A 19914-nucleotide genomic window follows, 5' to 3' on the forward strand; every position below is an offset into this window, starting at 1 on the left:
ACGTTTCTGATCACATTCACCGATCGTCTAGTCTGTCGTGTTATCAAAATGTAGTTAAAAACATTGTTGACCATCTTGCTCACGCTGTTTAAGGATCGTGGAGAGGTTTTCAATAAGAAGGTTCGATTGTTTTTGTCTCGCGCGCGCACGTGTGTGTGTCTGTCCTAACTTGCAAACTCTACAAGTGTGCACTAGAGACACTGATGTTTAGCTTAGGGTTAGGGTTTGGGATAGGGTTTAGGTGTAGGCATTTGTTTATGCAGATGACTAAGCAGAGAAAACAGCTGAGGTCAAGGATTCATTGTCAGCAACCATGTTGGGATGTTCGCGCATGCGTACAACAGGTGAATGCCAAAACGTCATGGGAAATATATATTGGCTGCCCGCCCACTGCAAACTCCCACTTCCAAGAAAACATCATGCAAGTCTCTGCTTTTCGCAAAGATTAAACACAGTACAAAGTGAGTTGAAAACACTTGATCATCTACACAACGCTTAGTATCTGAGCATCATCTAGCATTGCCAACAGCACACAGGGACACGTTGACACGAAGCTGAACAGCTACCTACACAGTTACACTCCATGTTTGATTTACACTTCAACAGCACCATCATTATAATCCATTACAATGCATTAATAGTATAACAATTAAATTATCCACTGCATTATAAAAGCAAGCTTCACACAAATGCAAGAGGCAAACAAAAGTGAAGACAGGATGAGACTTGATGATGTTTGTTAGGACAAGGTGCCCCTCCAAAGTCAACGTTTCCTTTTCCACAACAAGCACACACACACACAGATTAAGATTGAGTAAATAAGCACACGTGTACTCACAGATTAATTTAAACAAGGTGTACACGATTTCTTCCCGAATATTAAAAAAACACACACACAGCCGTGTCAAAAATAAGTATTTGCTATTTTCTATTGAAAGGTGGCCACTTTTGCTGATAATCTTGTTGAATGATGTCAGACAACAAATAGAACCGAGAAAGACAGATGATGATGATGGATGATGATTGATGATGACAGCTTCGCCCAAACAGCAGCTTGAAAAGTGCATGTGATGCTGTTTTTCGCGCCGGCAGAACCTTTTTCAGCCACCCCACCACCCGACATAGTCCGAACGGCAAATGCCAAGCTGGATACAGCCCACAATAAAGTCGGTCACGTGAGGTCTTTCAGTGCCACAGACAAACACGAAGCTCAGCTAAACTCTACACCGAGCTCCTAGTGTCCCTGGCGCCATGACAGACGACTGGCAAGAAGCGAGTAAACAAAGAGAGGTAAAGAGAGGAGAAATGAAAGGTAATGACGAGAACAGGCGACGTAAGCAAGCTGTCAACCACAAGGTAAGACTAGCAATAAGCATCTAGCTCACCTTTAATTTCATGTTGATGGCTGTAGGCTTACACTGTGACAGCGCACACGTGACCAGCTGTCCATTAATAAAGCAGAAGGCTTATGTAGCTTATGTAGGAAAGATGGAGCTGCAGCAAGGCTGAGGTCCTGTGCGGACACAGTCCGGCAGACTGACCACTCCACTCTATCTAAATGCATACACAATATGCATGTACAAATAAATGTGGGAAAGCCTTTTTTAAAACACCCAACCAGGTGAATAAAAACTTGACAAATGTCAATCTGTAAATGGGACTGTACCTAACAGTTCTGCGAGTTGAATACAATACTTAAAACGTCAATAACAGTAATTCTGCCAAGTTATTCAAGCACAGACTGTTTAAAGACTAAACACGATTATACTGTGACACGGTTTAAGCAGTCTTACTGTGTGAAAGTCTGTGATGACTGTCACTCTGTGTTTACTGACTGCTAGTCACGACTACGTTTTGAACTGTTTTTGATTTCTCAATAATTTTTTGGCCTAATTATCCAATTACTGCAGCCTAGCAGCCGGGATCTGCCTGGTTGTTAAGATGGAAGAGGGAAAACTGGTGAGAGAAGCAGACGACAATATTTGTTTCTTAAGCTCCCAGCGTTCGCGAGGAAAGCCGTTTAGTCGCCTGGAAACCGCGGGACCATCAAAGGTTTGTGGGTCCGAGCTTATCTCCGCCTACAGTGGCCAGTAACGACTCGTGACAGACGAGAGGGCTGCGAGGTCGCCATGATTGCCTCATTAAATGTTGTGGTTAATACTGTCCACGACAGAGGACAGGTGGCACCAGTCGCTTGCACTTTGAAAGCTGTCCATGAAAATCTTGTCATGCACAGCCAAATAATGATGTCTTCCTATTACTACACACTTTCTCTGATGGTAATTCAGACACGACTGTCTTTTCCCAACAAACCAGAGTGCTTTTAACTCCACTTTACGATGAGTACATCCTAAAAATGACACCCGAAGCATTCCTTAGATCGAGCATATGCTAACACTTTTAGCTACATCTCGATGTTCTCAAACAAGCCTTTTATAATTTAACAGCTCAGCACGAAGAAGTTTCAAGCATTCGAACAGTTGGGTCAAAGTGTTAATTGTGGGGTTTTTTTTTTTATCTATTCATGCAAGCTGGGTGAAGAGACTGAACCGTGTGCAATGTGGGTACACTACATGTGACCCGTGCAGCACCCTGTAGGTCACTCCTGCTTGTGGTCATCGGCAGTCATTTCCACATTTTATGTAGGAATTCTAGATTACCTATTAAATTTAAAAAAAAACACAATGCTATCACATCCTATTTACGTACCACATTAGTAGCCTAACGAAGTGTCTGGCTTGGCTATGGTAACTGTTAAGATTGGTTTACTTAATTTCTGGTATTATTGATTCAGAAATATTATAACAGAAAGATTAGGATTCGATTATTCATACGCGTCAGTAACAGCCGCACGTAGGAAAAACGATACACAAGAACGCCGAACACCTGGACAGGCGACGAAGAGAAGCAAACCCGCTACGAAGGCTGTCAAGATACTCCTGATTGTCAACACAAGTCAACAGCAAGGCTGTCAGCCACTGACTTTCAACACACTGGAAGTCAAACTCGCAGTCTGATGCCGGGTGTTGTAGCCAAACCAAGGCTGGTTCCGTCACGCCGGGTACTCCAAGTAGTCAGCGGTTTCCACAAACATGATGGATCAGTTGTACTGACGATGTTTTCTCAAACGCCACACGGATTTGCAGGCTGGCGTCTGCTGTCAACAGCTACAGACACGCCAGGTGACCACATGGTGACCTGCGCTCCTAGTGACGTAAGCAGCACGTTAGCTTATGACCTCCTCTGCGAGCGGCAGACGTTACGTAGGTGCACTGCAGTGTACCCGGCATCCATGTTGCCCGTCCAGCAGCGAAGGGAAGAAGACTTAAAGCTCGGCGCGTGTCTTCATTACTGGCGTCTCGCCGTCGGAGTGCGGGCCGTGGACGCTCACCACAAGCGCCACACAAGCTCATTGATTGCAGGCCGGCCCACACTCCACCACAGGTAAACTCCTGCCCACCGCCTCGTCACAACACTCCTGTGCCGGGCAGCGCCCACCGTTTTGGGCTCGCCAGGTGTGAAATAGCGCCGTTGCTACGGCGACGCTGATGCATAGGCTTGCCGTGAGAGGCTGTGCAGCTTCACCTTGCAGAACACGAGACACGAGAAAACAAAGAAACACAAGAAAAAAAAAGCTGATTTCCAGAAGTGTTTTCGCTACATCGACTTCGCCTTTGAGATCACTAATTCCCAATCTCTTATCTTGCCTAATTTGTCAAAAAAAAAAAAAAAAAAAAAAAAGGAAAAATAAACCTATTGATTTCTTTCCACGAATAAAGAATTCGACTTTTCGACAAGATTCCGACAGAAGCTTTGAACCAACAATTACCTAATAGTTACATTTCTGAAATGATGATGATGGTCGTGATTGAGACAATGATGATGACGACGACGAGGGCTAAAAAAATCTTTATTTTTTTTTAAAGAGAAACAACGATGGTATTATTTAATCACATTGCAGCTGTGACCTAAACGTTTGGTATATGACTTGAAACTAATCTCAGAACGTGTTCTTTAGTGTCTTTTTTTCTGTTCTTCGTCCTTCAGAGGCAGGTACCCACAGCAAGATGTCCGCTCAGCCCCACCTGCCCGCCCAGGTGATGGCGAAGGTTTGCTGTGTGCACGGCCAGCCGTAACTTTCCCCTGTAGCGTGACTGGTGTTGGCCGCGCCACTAAAAGTGTTTCCTGGTCACACCATCGATTTGCTGTCACACCCTAATGTACTCGCCACAGAAAACAAAAGGGACTCCCTCCACTTCGCCCCTAATACACTCCTTGTGGAGCCACGCTGACACTCTAATAGCTAGCAAATCACCCGCACTCTCACGCGCATGCGCACACAGATGGGGCGAGTGGTGGCCGCGCTCTCCACGGTGACGTAGCGACTGCACGTGCGTGTGTGCATACGGGTTCCAGACAGCGCTGTCCACACACTCCAGACTGAGAACAGCTGCTCGCTCCACCCCAATGGCGGAGTTTTAGGTCATTATGAGATAACGATAATATTATAAGATAGCAATAAAGCGTTAACCCCTTCCCTTCACCGCTAACACGCCTCTAGACATCGCCATGCACACCAGAGTGGTAGACCTGAGTCCTGACACTTACAGCCACTCAGCCCTAGGTGTGTCAGTTAACTGTGCACATTCGTTACGGATTTATCCTCTCTCTGCACTCTCCACAGCTCGAGGGGAAAGGTATCATTTTACCTTACTTGCATTGGTTGTCCTTTGTGTAAACAGCTACAGGGACAAGCCGCTACTGACTTCATACAACGAATATCGTGTCACATCACAGGTATTGTTCAAGAACAAATACAACACGTCACATTGCTGACTTTAAACAACAGCTTGTGTTATGAAATAAATAGCATCGAAGCATGTACACAGAAACATTATTATAGGGCGCGACAGAAGAACAAGGTTTTCACAGATATACCAACTGTTAAGACCGGGGCCCAGTAAAGATGGAGAGCGGGTGGATGTAAGACCTCCCCTCCACTGCGACAGCGATGTTGGTGAATATGTGACAGGTGGCCCGAGGAATGTGATGCACATGCGAAATTGTGACCACAGGGATCCAAACACGTGCGACAAGGTGCAAGAGGAGCAGACGGGCCAAAACAAGGGAAACAAGCGGGGAGGGAAAAAACAGGTAAGAAGGCGAAAATTTACACAAGATAAACAAGAACACAAAAACACTCACACACTGGGGAAGCTTTAGGTGCAGGTTGGGCTGAAATGTGAAATGGACGGAGAACCAACGAAAGAAGAAGAACATGGGCTGGTTGCGCTCAGGAGAGACGCCAGTAGAGTTAAGAAATAAATAAATTCACGGAGTTACGGAAAAAAAGAAAGAAATTAGCGAACTCCTTGAAAAGTTAGCTCACCTTGAATTGAATGCGAACGCGTTTATGTTGTCTGAGGGCGGCGGTGCCAGGTCCTCCCTGGTCAGGCAGGGGGCAGCGAAAGTCAAGTGATGGAGGACGTTAGTTATCGGAGGACAATGATGTTAATAAAGCAGCTAGTGAACCAATCACTGCGGTATGACTAAGTCAACAAACACCAGCATTACGTGTACAGAAACACACAGGTTAGCAGTTAGAAAGGCATAAGCAAGCATAAGCTTCGTTCTGCAGGAGCTGCCTAGCACTGTCGGTCGGCTTCCAGCAGTCACGTGACTCTCACTGGCTATAGCAATTTCAGGTGAGAATCCGCGGCTATGCTTAGATGTCCAGTGTGCCAGTGAATCTGCTCTGAACTTGATACCTACTGACTGTCAGTCAGCTCGTCTATTTTCTCGCTGCAAACTTTCACACTTTACCTGTTTCCACGCTACAGACTTTCACACTTTACCTGTTTCCACGCTACAGACTTTCACACTTTACCTGTTTCCACGCTACAGACTTTCACACTTTACCTGTTTCCACGCTACAGACTTTCACACGTTACCTGTTTCCACACTACAGACTTTCACACTTTACCTGTTTAGAACTCTGTCGCGAGATGCCATCAATGCTGGTTTCTGAGTCGAGATCGAACTGGCGGCCTGTTTCCGACTGGGTATCTGCCGCTCCCTAAGGCACAAGAAACAAATTGCTCAATTGATGAACGAAAATGTATTTAAAAAACCGACTTAAAGCTTGAACGTCTTTCAATCATATTAGATAACAATTAAATGAATTTAAATTAAGCAGTCAGTATAGTTGTAAACAATGACCACAGACTGATAAAAAGGCTATGAAAGAGCCGGCAAGATCATTTAAGGGCAGAAGGGCAGTACAAAGATACATTGTGTTGTAATCTAGTTCTCCAAGAAAATTTTAGCATAATGTACATTTTAACAACACTAGTTGTAATGCCTATGTTGACACTAGTTGTAATGCCTATGTTGACACTAGTTGTAATGCCTATGCTGACACTAGTTGTAATGCCTATGTTGATACTAGTTGTCATGCCTATGTTGACAACACTAGTTGCTATGTGTAAAGGTCGAGGTGAACTTCTCATTACATGGAAAGGCGTAATTATAATAAAAATAATTCCTAAACAAAAAATAACAGCAATAATTTGATAAAATTTTCATGTAATAAATATTGATATACTATTAATGAAAAATCATTACATGCCCATAAAACGTGTGTGAAAAAATCTACCGTAACATATTACATCGCAAAGTGAAGGATTTTAGTAGATTAAAAGGCAAAGGTTAGTTATCGATTATGTTAGTACATAAAAGGCTAAAATAAATCATGAAATATGTTAGTATAAATTAAAAAGATAAATCAGGTGATGGAGCGATAGTTTATTACATAGCACACGACACACTAGGTTAAAAGGCCGACTATAGCTATAGCCTATGGACTATAGCTTTAAGCTATCAACACGTGTTTAAAGCACGTAGTCACGCCATCTGACGCCCTTGTCACGAGGTCTGACGCCACAGCTGTGCTGCTACCTATCAACAACTCCCTTGCTGTATATTGTTGACTGACCAATGTCTCTTCGCGATGACAACGATAAATAGGATAAAGAGGACAACAACGACAGTAACAGAGAAAGGAAGAGACAGACTGATAGACAGGAAGACAATTAACAAGTTACACACAACTAAACATCGTCATCCTCTTTATTTCCTTACACTACATTAATCCTTGTTGATTCGGGTGCTTTCCTCTTCCCTGTCTCCATGGAACTTCAGAGATGCCCCAAGCGTTTTCTTCATACCATTCTCACACACGGAAGAACAAAGACGGGAGAGACAAACTAACTGACACAAAGAGACGGTTAATGTCTAAGCTACACTGAAGAATTAGACGAGCATTTATTGGTACCGACTAGGGTACTCCTACAGGTTGGCACTACACATAAACAAAAGACATGTTAATATGTTAGCGACCTCATTTTGTGTAATTTTACTTCGAAAACAACTTTTTTCGCTTGGGGAGGGGACAACCTGAAGCCACCTGTTAGTAGAAGCTCGCCCTCTGTTAAGTCTGGCTCACTCTTTGCTGCTCTGCTGGAGACACCTCGACACACTGAGGCAGAAGCGACTGCAGACAGCCACCCCGAGTACAGGCAAGGTCACAGTTCAGCAGTACTCAAATCAAATATACATAATATCGTCTGGTGTTTGTTTTCGCCTCGCTTGTTATACTTGCCATAACAAGCAGCATAATTGTTATCACTATAACAAACACCGCCTGTCTGTCCAGGTGTCAACCTGTCGCTTCTGCTTCAGTGCATGGTGGCGTGAGATGGGGAGGTAAGGGAGGAGAGGAAAGGGAACTGTAGCTGAACTCTTACATCGTCCTCGTTATTCGTTTGCACCTGAAGCTGCAGCAAGTAGTGCTGCGTGGTTGCCGCCTCCTGTCTCGCCTGCTGCAGCTCCTCCTGCCACGGGCAGATAACTGCATGTGAGGTGTGAACTACAATTAAATGTCTAAGATAACCACACAGAGCCAAACACGCGGTGAGCACCGCACAGCCGCAGACAAGCTCACTTCAAGACCGAAATGAATTACTTCAGACAACTCCGGACAAGAGCAGAAAACCTGTGCATAGTTTTTACTAAGAGGTAAAATAAAATGTTCTACAACAGCAGAGAAAAAGGAAATATTCAAGAAACTTTTGACATTTTTATCTCCTGCCTTCCATCCATCCACTAAAATCTTTCGCGTTCTCTGTGTCTATCTGCCTGTCAGTTTGTCTATATACTGTATACATAAATCAAGCTGTGGTCATGTTTTTTCCACGCCAAATAGTGTATATCTAGGTATATACATATACACGTATATAGCAATTCCGACACAAAATAATTTTGTTTAACACTCTCAAAATGTATTTTCACATGAAATAGTGTATCTCTCTTGACATGAATAGTTTTATGACATATAATAGTTCTGTGTAACATTCTCTAAATGTATTTTCACGGCATATAATTTATCTTTATGCATATATCTGTATAGTTATTAGGACATGTAGTAGTTGTGTGTAACATTCTCAGAATCAGAAATAAGAACCCTGAGAAGAGCTTTAGAACATTTACTTTTTAACTGTTCAGTTTTGTTGCATTCATTCCTGCCCTATAATAACCACAAAGTAGCCACTGGCACAACAACATCAACAGAATCAATTAATCTAAATATCAAAACTATCGATCTGTCACAATACTGAGGTTTCACGACATAAAGTAGGACTGAATGAAATAAATAACCGATCTTCGCTATGTCTCCCTGCATGTTCCCTGTGTGTGTAGGGAGTTGCATGCACCTCCAGCCCCTCTTGATGAACGTCACCCACTTCTCAGTCCCCACTAAACGTCACGCGCCCCTCAGCCCCGCTCAGTCGACGTCACGCAAGCCTCACAACACACAGCCGAGGTCCAGGGATCATGTAAAAACAAGCCTGGTGCAGTAAATCAGGCAGGGAACACAACAGCCAGCTCCATCGCCCACCTGTGCGAGAGATTTGCCACTAGGACACTGGGAACCATCTGCCAGATCAGATAACCCCAAGCAGCTCTCGACAAAAAATGAGCTCGGCGGTCCTCGAGGCGCGGCGGGGAGACAAACCCACTGGTGCCAGATTGACGACTGATTACTGATTTGGAATGTGTTTGGTTTCGTCTTTGACAAAGAACTTACTCGCCACACTATCAGCATCCCCCACCACCTCCCGCCCGTGTGAATGACCCCTGACCCTAGCGTCGGTTACTATTGTCAGTGTTGTATTGAAGTCACAATAGTATTGTCACATACGCTGTAACGTCCCCACACTTGTTTCTTCTCTCCCGACCTTTCCTGCCCCCTCCCTCCCAACCCCAGGTTTACTCGTATTCTTGTTTATCTTCACGGAGACAGATATAGCGACAGTTTGCAAACAACGAGTAAGGAGTTGGTGCCATGCCTGCTTTGTAATCTCGGCAGTTTTTAACGTTTCGTTTCTCTTAATGATAGCCATGCCGCGAGTTGCTTACATAATCAAAGTCCTTCCTCGTCAGTGAGCAGCTACGACTCTTGTCTCATGCCTTCCCTAACAATTCACTTCTCTGTGACTTCATGCCCTTACTTCAGCTCATCCACAACAAAAGTTCACACGCAAAATGCGAGAGAGAGAGAGCTCAAGCAGCTGTCCAGCTGTAGGTCAGGCACACATTAAAGGCATGGCGGGCACGATGTTAGTTCACACATACTGAAGCACGTCCACATTAAAAGGCTAATCAGCACACTGTATACATGTCTTTCATGTTTTACCTGATAGGCCAGCGCATAAGGAGGAGGGTTGTTGTCTATAGTCAGACGCAGGTCCATGTACTGTATCACTTGTGTCGCCATGAGGAGCAGCTTGGCACACACTGCGATCACAAGACAAAGCCAGGAAGCTGCAAGCCGTCTCCAGAACGGACCTGGTTAAAATGGTTGTCACTCATATTAACGAAGACAGCTGATAACTGAAGCAGACGACCAAGATCTGTCGGCACAACGTCCACAGTGCGTATAGTCACCGAGGAACCCTCCCTGAGAACGCGCCTCTTCGAACTTTGACCTTTTCACGTCGAAAGCGTGTAATCCGTTAGCACCATGACTTTCTTTGTTTGTTGTTACGGTAACAGGCCAAAGGGGCTGTCATCCATGAGACGATGATATCACTGAAAGGCTACTATATCATTTGTAATTCGTCATCTCCCAACCTGGTCCTCTGGTTTCCAAGGAAGGCAGCTTCGCTAGCAACGGGGGCAAGCACACACCTCACACAAAAGGGCGAACCAAAGCTCAATATTTGATTCCTTGCTGGACTGAGCGCAAGAAAAAGATTAAAAACCCGCACAGAAGCCACAAATTAATTCATAACCGAACAAAAAACTTATTTCACACAGTTCCAAGGATCGAAGAAGAAAAACTATTTGGCGGCCTGCTCAATCAAAGTGTTGCACACATCTAACAATGTACACAACTCTAATCTCAAATACTACTGATTGGTGGCGACTGCCAACATTGACAAACACTAAGCCCTCGGCCCTTGAACGTTCATACAGCATGAAAGTCAATGTCACTCAAAGTCGCTAGGGTCCCCCCACCCCAGAGTTACTTGGGTCACCTCTGCCCCCTCTCTCTCGTGCGACAACAACGCATGCGCGCCGTCTAAAGTGGAAACTGGGACTAGAAGCACACCCCGGCAACCCAGTGACTAGTATATGAACAAAGTACTGTGAAAGGCTGTGAACAAAGTGCTGTACACGCTAATCGATAACAAATCAGGGCTTTTACAGGTGTGCTGTCACCCGGGCAGGTCTGCTTGCCCGTATGTTTAATACTGCTTGCTCGGCCTCGTCTGTCTTCGTGCCGGGTGGAACTGGCGACCCCCTGCAAGGTTTTCTAGCAACATGCGCCAAGCACTCAGCGCACAAACTGCCTCCATGTTCCTCCGGCTTCGGTGCGGGTTGACTACTCTCCCCATTCTCCCCTCTCTGGCACTCCCCACGTAAAAGTCCTACAAAAAAATGCTTGCTTGCACAGAGTTGTCCTCTCTCGTCATCAGCGCCTTTAATTAAGGTGTGATTGTGTGGTAGCTTACCCTGATACCAGTCTATAAATGTGTGGTAGTATACCCTGGTACCGGTACACGAGTGTGCGGTGTTATAGCCTAACACCAGTTGCTGCACGTGCTACACATAAAACCCATTTTGCAGGCGGCTTTTGTCAGCTGGACATGTATAACGATCTCTATGGTGACAACTGCCTACACATTTGAAAACAAACTTTTATTCCTGAAGTGCTAAAAGCGAACAAAGCCTTACTTTCTATGCTTTCAATGGATTATATACTTGAGCAGCCATAACACAACGCCAGCTATTGTGTCGTACCGCACTGCTGATCTTCTGTAGGCCTGAAGCTATTCAACCGCCGAGAGAATACAAGGACTGTGACTAGTCTTGTCAATGATCTCCTCATGGCAAAACGTTGAGTAAGCGATCAGTGAAAGCAGTTCTGTGGAGTGGACCTGCACCGCCACCCAGGGGAGCAGCGGTTTCTCTCTCCATGATGTGTCGTCAACGCCGTGCGGTGAACCTGCAAACACCGTGACAAGCCGTTTGTTTTTTTTTATTTGAAAGTGTATTGTCACTTTTGAATATTTGTTTCTTTCAAGCGTGCGGGTGACCTGACGCCTGGAATGAAGGACACGTGGCACTATGCATGCCCTTGGTTCTTATTGTGTGCAAATGTGAGTCGAGGTGCCTGGTTTGATACCCTTTCACACATACCGCTTTTTATCCCCCTCCCCTGGTCATGAAAGAACCGACCAGTCGATAGTATCATCAAAGAAACTTTAACCGTTGTAGAAATACCCGGAGCCTCCCACAGGCGACGTCACCTCGCTAGTGACTGAGGTAACTAAGTTAGATTGTATGTAAGCAATACGCACTGATTGCACGCTTCACCGCTTTTCTGACCGTTGAAGTGCCAGGAGATACTGGGCGCCATGGGGGCTGGAAGTCGGTGGACTCCTAGTCGTCATTCTGTCTCTGACTTCAGGGGGATTTTTGGTCAACAAGAACACACATGTCGCGTGGAAGTCGGTAGAGTAACGCACACGCATGCACGTTCACCTTAGTACAGTCACACACACCCACCTCTCTCTCTCTCACACACACGCTCATCTTAATCTCTAATACACAGTCGCACGAACCCACCTCTCTTTCATTCACACACGCGCACGCCCAAGCACAAGGACATACAATTTTGACAGCTAATCTCTAAAGGCAACATCGTAGAGGAAATTAAGTTTTGGCTCTTCATTCCTCATGTAAAATTCACACAACTCAATATGTGCGGAGAGACAAACACCGCGCCGTCTGGTTGGTCTGTGAACAGACTTACAGTCGTGAAATAATCTTTCCAAGCCGGGTCACGTGACAACTGCATGAGTGGACATCGTATATTACAGTCTGTGTGTGTGCACACGCGCCCACGACAGACAAACAGACATCGATTGTCCCATTCTAACCAAATTTTGCAGGACTTCTCCTTTCTGAGGTCTATGAAACATTATATTTTAGTGTTTATTTTACTCGTTATAAGATTTCACTCATGACGCTAACTTATGTTAAACAGAGCAAATGTTGGTAATAAGTTCATTGTAGAGTTGTAGAGGGCAGACTGTGTGAGTGTATGTAGGAGAGAGGGGGAAAGGAAGGGTGAGGGAGTGATAACGGAACTAGCCAGCGAGCACTGCTTAACAAATAACCTTTGCTACCATAGGGCGCCAAGAGGGGAGTTTCCTCTCTCTAGCTATAAAATGCATTTTATACTTACTCAATTCATTCTATACCTATACAATTCATTCTATACGTACATTATGCAGACAATAAGATGGTCACCTGGAGAATGTTTGATCCACTTGCTAGTATGAAATAATTACAATTTCAAAAGGAAAACCTGGTGAAACTAGCTTCCGTGTACTGGCGGTAAACACGTGATAGTACTGTAACTAAATTTGGCAAAATAAATGGTTTACAAAGTTGTAAGAAGTACACTGTATTGAGCTGGATACCATAGCGTGCTGTGGCGAGCTAGTTGTCCGGCTGTCTGTGGAGATTGGATCGACACGCTGTGTCAAGCTAATTTTTATATGTAGGAATAAAACAAAATGTTTAATTAACAGATTCCATGCCAAAAAGTCACACGTGCACTAACTAAACCTGAAGGGCTGGCTCTGGATTGGCCTTATGCCACCAGCCCCCATACAGTACATGAATTTCCAATGCAAATCACGCCTCACACCGAGGTGTTGAAGACGCCAGAAATACGATCTCATGAAGAGACATTACAATACATGTTCGCACTGTGCAGAAACAAACCATTGTTCTCTTGCCCACTTTTACTGGCCACTACAAAAGCCACGACGCAGTGTTGTCCCTGCCATTCACATGTGGTGCGCTGCAATGGCGGCGACCAGTGGCTTTGATATCACAAAAACCCATTTCTGTCCATTCACTCGCCAGCCCCAGTAGGTGCCACACATTTTCAGCCACCTATCCGCCCTTTTGTAATTAGGTGTACGATCGTGCTAAGTCGTTCAAGGCTTCTCCGGGTTATGAACGCTCCTTGCTATCAGCATGGCTGAGGGCAAACAGTTGACTCCTCTACACATCGCTTTAATCACAAGTTTGCTTCACAGGCAACGAGCCATCTAGTCACAAAATGTGCCCGCACTCTGGGGCAAGTGTCCACGTTAACAGGGATACAAGATTTAACAATAAAAACACAGCGTCACATGACGCATGTTAATGTAGTCTATCAAATTAAAATTAAGAACATGAAACAGATCTCAAATGCAATAAAGTTAATATTTTACATGCAAAGAATTTAATTAAATGAGGTAACAGAGGATATATGCAATAATAGGCGCAATAACTTTGTCTGCTACTGTTGTTCATTTTCTTTATTATTCATAATAGACCTTTTCAGAGAACTATGCATGCAATTCCAAGTGTTGGTCTGACTTCCAGTTTTGATGCTATTGCTGTATTTGAACCATATGGTTACTATGACAAAATATCATTTGCACATTATAAAGTGTTAGGAAGCCAAATTTAACCTCAGTTTCAAATGCCATACCTGTTTCTTGTGAATTTTCTAACCAGCGTAAAGAAGAATACTGAGGTAAATGTGATGTAAAACTTTTGGAGCAAATAAGGGCACCTCTAGTTTCAGCAAAGGTTGTCAGGATTAACATCTTTCATAGAGTTGTCAACGATCTTATGGGTGGTCTTGATCAATCAATCAACCATTGGCATCTTTATTGACAGGGAAGGCATCAGTAGACAATGAAAGTATCCTTATACCCCTATAAACATTCACATGTTTACAGAGCTAGACTATCAAGAAGAATCAAAAAGAGTCAAGTATGAAAACTGTTGGCCTACCGTCAGTGAGTGGATCTGAGTGGCATGCTGTTTCTTGATCTCTTCCAGCTCCTTGTGATGGGCCTCTGTCAGTGCTGCAATCTGGTCCTCATACAGCTTGGTAAGGTCTGCACAAATGGTAATGGCATTTTTGTGTCTATTAAGATTACAGACTTACATACCTATAAGCTATATCAAGCTCCCACATTTTGCACAGGGTAGGTAACTTTGTGTTGAGTGCCTGCACACTACCAATGTCGAGTTAATGAAGAGCCCTGTCTGGCTCTGCTTGACACTAACAGTGATCTTACTACCTGCATGTCTCAGTATGCAATTATATTTTTTTGTAGCAAATATATTTTCCAATAACTTTCAAATAAAAACAAGCATTAAGCAAATACGAACAAACATATTACCTCTTTTGATGTCTTCAGTCATTCGCTTTTGTTCCTCAAGCTCTTTCTGAACGAGAACAATCTTTTGCTAAAGGAAGAAATGAAAAAAATGCATGACACCAAGAATTTAATTCACTTAAAATAATATAATGCTGGTGGCCATTTACAGCTACCACTAATTTGTGTAGTCCTATGAGTTAATCAAACAGGCAGTTTTAAATTGATACTTTAGGATCAAATCAATCAGGCAAAGAAAGAAATCTTCACACCTTATATTTTATGGCCTCTAAATTTCTGGAATAACAGGTGCACGTGTTAAAAAGAAAAAGTAAAAAAATTATTGACTCAAAGACACATGGATAATCCATTTAAGGCACATTTCAACTGCTTCATAGTACAATGTTAAAAGCTATTGAATTAATGCAAGCTACTACAGTATGTATTAAATTAACATCACAAAAATGTTTAATAATTCAAAGCATGAAGTTAAGTATATTTAAAATATAACTATATGAAAGTCATTATAAATCAAAACAAACTCAACATGCAACACCATTAAGATAAATCACACGCACCAGCAAAGTCAAAAAGTTCACCAAGTTTTTGACCGAAATGATGAAGACACAGGTTAGCAGAATGCACAATAAGAAAACCTTTCCTTTTAATGATGAAAGACTGAAGTGTATCATATTGATTGTGCTGAACAGACCAAGTGGAGGAAATACTTTTGCTTTAGTGTTGGCCTATTCTGCTTTCATGCTTATGCATTTCCTTATGCCTTTCCTAATCAGTGAGGTGATTTCATTGTAAAGGTGAAAACTATGCGATGACTCCCTCTACTCTCTGTACCTTCTACAATATATTGACTGAGTGAGTGTGTGGAAGCATGCGTGCATGCACAAGCACATCATAAATATGTTGGTGACTTCGTGCACATGCTGCACATACACATGGTATTGTTAACATTCAAACATTAATTCAAGTCAGTTCATGGCACACAATATAACAATTCTCCAAAGCAACAATGTCAGAATACACACTCACTGCACTGAGAAAGTCAACACAGAGGCTCTAGTGCCAACATCAATGGCTGGGTTGACAACACATCATAAGCGCATAGTGCTAGCAAATAAATTATTCAAAGGAGCAGCTATAAGTGAACTATTAGTGCTCTTAGTGTAATTATTTAGGTGATGAGGGTCATCCTTATGCTGCACATTATCCTTATCCTTGTAACTAGCACTTGAGTTTTTCCTAACCAAGCACACTTGCAAGGTATAATTGCCTATTAGGATTCATAAAGTTCGTCATTTGTCGTTTACTAAAAAGTAGATGTGGTGACTCAAACTCTCTCAGGTTTTTAAAAAGACAGCAGTTATTGAAATCTAATGAGGACTTGAGTGTGAACAACTCTGACTCCATTTCAAGAGTGATAACAGTATTTTAAAGATTTACCATCAACAGAATCTGCAGACTTATCTCATATGATGCATCTGGATTTCAACAAAAAATAAGGATCAAATGTCTTAATAACATTTGCCTCCCACTTCACCTTAAATCCCCACAACTCTGTTACTGACACATTTTAATGAATTTTATTTACAAGGATGGGGAACTCAGTCCCTTCCCAACCCCTCAAATCTCTGCTAGCTAATCTTTTCCTTGCTCTGGGGTGTCAAAGTTCATGGAGGTTTGAAGGAGGTAATGTTAAAAACCATTTGTAAAACTATTGCAACACAACACACTAGTGAGGAATACTCCACAAATGTCAGCACAAGTCTCAAAGCGCTAACACAGAGGCTGATAACACGCTGGCTCCACCTGTGACTCCTCCCCCATGCTAGTCAGTCTGGTCTGACTGCGCTCCGTCATGTGGTTGGACTGAGCAAGATCTATTTCCAGTCGCGTAATATGCTGTCGTTGTTCGTTGATCTTTGCATCCCTTGCAGCAATCTGCTCTTGCAGAGCTTCTGTATCCTGCACTGCTTTCTGGGGGATATTGGCATCAACATTGTATAAAAAAGGGTAAGCTGCTTTTACTTATTGCCTGACAAAGGTAACCTGATGAAAGTTTTTAAGGTGTTTCTGCAAGGTACGACAAGTTAAGAATTCACACAAAATGTTCTTGATACTTTCATTCTGCCATGGATGAGCTGTCTAATGTGCAAGACTTAGCTGCCAGTCACAGTGACTCAATGTCGATGCTATTGTTCTTGTTGTTGCTGCTATTGCTGGTGTTTTTATTATTGCTGTTGCCATAATACTCACAGCACAGCAGTACTTTGATTCATGTGTACTTAAACATACATATTGTTTAATGTAATAAATCAGTTTACCTTTTATTAGTTTTTGTGAATGAATTAGCACTAAATGGCAAAATATTCTTAAACAGTACAAAAGGGCTAAGGGCTTCTAAAATAATATTTTCTAATCCCAGCAAACACTATAATAAATTATCTTGCAAGAGGAGGCATTATTTGATATATCTATAAAAACTGATGCCAGAAATGTCCTACATTATATGCTGTATGAGTGTTTCTCAGATATAATATCTCAATATTAAAGAACATATAAGATCAAATTATTTAAAAAAAGATTGCATCAGGTGCTTTTGCCAAGTGTCACATTTTTATGGAAGCATAGAGAAAGGCAAAGTATTTCTTGAGTTTTAAGCCGACATGACATTTGAAAAATATTTTTAAAATATGATTAGAAAAATAAGAACTAGAAAACTTTGAATGATTTCTTGAAATGGGAGTTTAGTGGGGGAAAAACACAGAAAGGTGCACACCTTGGCAAGTTCTGCAGCTGTTCGGAACTTTTGGACCTCCAAATTTTTGGACTCTAGTTGTTTGAATGTTGATTGTAACTTTTCATCCTTCTCCTGCAGTTCTGTCCAAAATAAAAGTTTTTTACAGGAATTTAATACCAGCCTCAGGTGATGTGACTACTTTGGATGTACAGGTCTAGGTACAGTGAAGATTGGTGCCAAGAAAAGATCAGTGGGTATAAATTTAAGGAAAGAAAACATCTACAAGCAGACTGAAGAGCCAGCATCACAAATAATTATCTAATTAAAGAAACAACAATCCCCATTTCCCTTCACTATGGAAAGTTAAGCTAACATAGGGTGTACACACACATGTGCACACATTGACACAGACATGAACCAACATCTATATATATATAAACTTTTAGCGTTAGTTATTCCACCTTTCCCCCACCCTTCTTTCTTTCTAAATGCACACACTAAATACAATGTGCATGCACTCACAAACACACACACATTAAATACCTGTTTGTACACCAAGCAGTTTCTCAGCTAATGTCTGCACTTCTTCTTTAGCTTGAAGCAGAGATTTCTCAAGTTTTTTCTTCCCCCTGTTGATAAGAAGCAAACAACAATGAAAAATGGCTAAGGTCTGCTTTACAGCTCTGTTCACAACCTATTCCTTGGTTTAAGGCTTGCTCTAATCCACTTACCCCATAATCTCAACAGATTTTACTTGATTTATCTATAGTCTTGCACTTATCTTGTTGGTCCAGTTCACTTTCTATTCATAGCTGAGAGATTAATTAGAGCTGAATGGTGCAGAAAAATAGTAACATTTGAGTGCTTGGTCTTCTCATGAGCCTGATAAATGTAGATCTGCTGCCCACAGTTAAGCCAGTGGTCTTGATTTATATTCTGGTACAACTTGGTGACAATATTCAGATAGCTAATTGGTCTTTCAGGACAATCTTGGCTTGTACTAAACATTCAGCTTGTGCATTTTTTAAATTGTCAGGTCAGGTCAGGTCAGTCCCATGCCCGGTCTGGGCGTAGGGGGGACCGTCCGGCAGCAGCAACAGACAGAATTTTCCACCCGGTCCTGTCTTGAGCAGATGAGAGCAGGTCTGGCATCTCGCGTTCGGTCCATTCTTTAATGTTGGTGACCCAGCTTTTCCTCGGACGACCACGACGACGGCTCCCTTCGAGGGTTCCTTGTAGGATCGTCTTGGACAGGGTGTTGTGGCGGGTGACGTGACCGAACCAGGCGAGCTTGCGCCGCTTCACTGTTGCCAGAAGGGGCTCATGTGGGCCCACGAGGGAGGTTACGGTGCTCCGTACGTATGCGTTGGTCTTGTGTTCGCGGTACGAGATGCGGAGCAGCCTTCTCAAGCACTTGTTCTCAAAGGCCTGGAGCTTCTTTTCCGTTGCGGCAAGCAGCGTCCAAGTCTCGCAGCCGTAGAGTAGGATTGACACTACGAGGGACTTGTACAGCCTGTGCTTGGTACTGAAGCTGATTGAGTTGCTTCGCCAGATCCTATCCAGCCTGGACATTGCGGATGTTGCCATACCAATCCTGATACGGATCTCTGCTGTACAGCAACCATCTCTAGTCAGGGTGGCACCCAAATACTTGAAGCTGTTGACCTCCTCCAGTTTCTGGCCGTTCATGACGATGTTGCTGCTGCTGTCGGTGGTGGAAATAATCATTACTTTGCTTTTTTCTGAGCTTATTTCCATGCCATAGGCCCCCGCTCGCCTGGAGAGTCTGTCCGTCAAATCCTGAAGTTCGTTGAATTCCCTGGGGAAATTATTATCCATTTTATTTCTATTGATTTTTTTGGTCAAAACAAGACTTGCATGACCATGAGAAATTAGAGAGAGGATAAAATATGTTACTTTTGTTACATTCGTTGTTACTGCCTGCCATGAGGTCAATGTCATCTGCAAAGCGGAGGTTGCACAGGGGTCTGCCACCAATGGAGATTGAGGTAAGGTGGTTGTGGAGGGTGTCCTGCATGATTTTTTCAAGGAAGATGTTAAAAAGGATGGGAGAGAGTAGGCACCCTTGACGGACCCCGATCGTCATCGCGAAGAACTCGCCTAGGTGGTTGTTGAATAAAACGTGTTGTATAAAACATTAATTCAGTCTTGGGGTGTTGAAAGTTTCTACATCTCTGTAACTTAAAATTCGCCTTAAAAGATATTTATTATTAATACACAAACTAAGTCAAGCCCATATGTTCCATACCTGTAATTCAGCTTCAGTCTTAAAATCACTCTGCTAAACTACTGCATCAGCATTCATAAGTAATAACACAATGCATGAACATGATTTATAAT

At 43.0% G+C, this 19914-nt stretch overlaps 1 protein-coding gene across 11 annotated transcripts in view; it reads right to left on the reverse strand.

Moving 5' to 3' along the window:
- Nucleotides 1-19914, reverse strand: part of LOC112558131 (myosin-10-like) — a 42867-nt gene that overhangs the window by 17417 nt on the left and 5536 nt on the right. For 4 of the 11 annotated variants that reach the window (XM_025228356.1, XM_025228358.1, XM_025228355.1 and 1 more), the window contains 8 exons: nt 18097-18182; nt 17593-17693; nt 16623-16790; nt 14823-14889; nt 14428-14534; nt 7806-7892; nt 5984-6076; nt 5390-5446 (listed from right to left, as the gene is read on the reverse strand). In XM_025228356.1, the coding sequence (XP_025084141.1) occupies nt 5390-5446; nt 5984-6076; nt 7806-7892; nt 14428-14534; nt 14823-14889; nt 16623-16790; nt 17593-17693; nt 18097-18182 (766 nt within the window). The remainder of the gene's footprint in view (nt 1-5389; nt 5447-5983; nt 6077-7805; nt 7893-14427; nt 14535-14822; nt 14890-16622; nt 16791-17592; nt 17694-18096; nt 18183-19914) is intronic. The other 7 variants (XM_025228363.1, XM_025228360.1, XM_025228357.1 and 4 more) reach the window with 4 other exon arrangements.

This window comes from Pomacea canaliculata, linkage group LG2 (genome assembly GCF_003073045.1).
Source record: "Pomacea canaliculata isolate SZHN2017 linkage group LG2, ASM307304v1, whole genome shotgun sequence".
In the NCBI taxonomy this organism is placed as follows: Eukaryota; Metazoa; Mollusca; class Gastropoda; order Architaenioglossa; family Ampullariidae; genus Pomacea; species Pomacea canaliculata.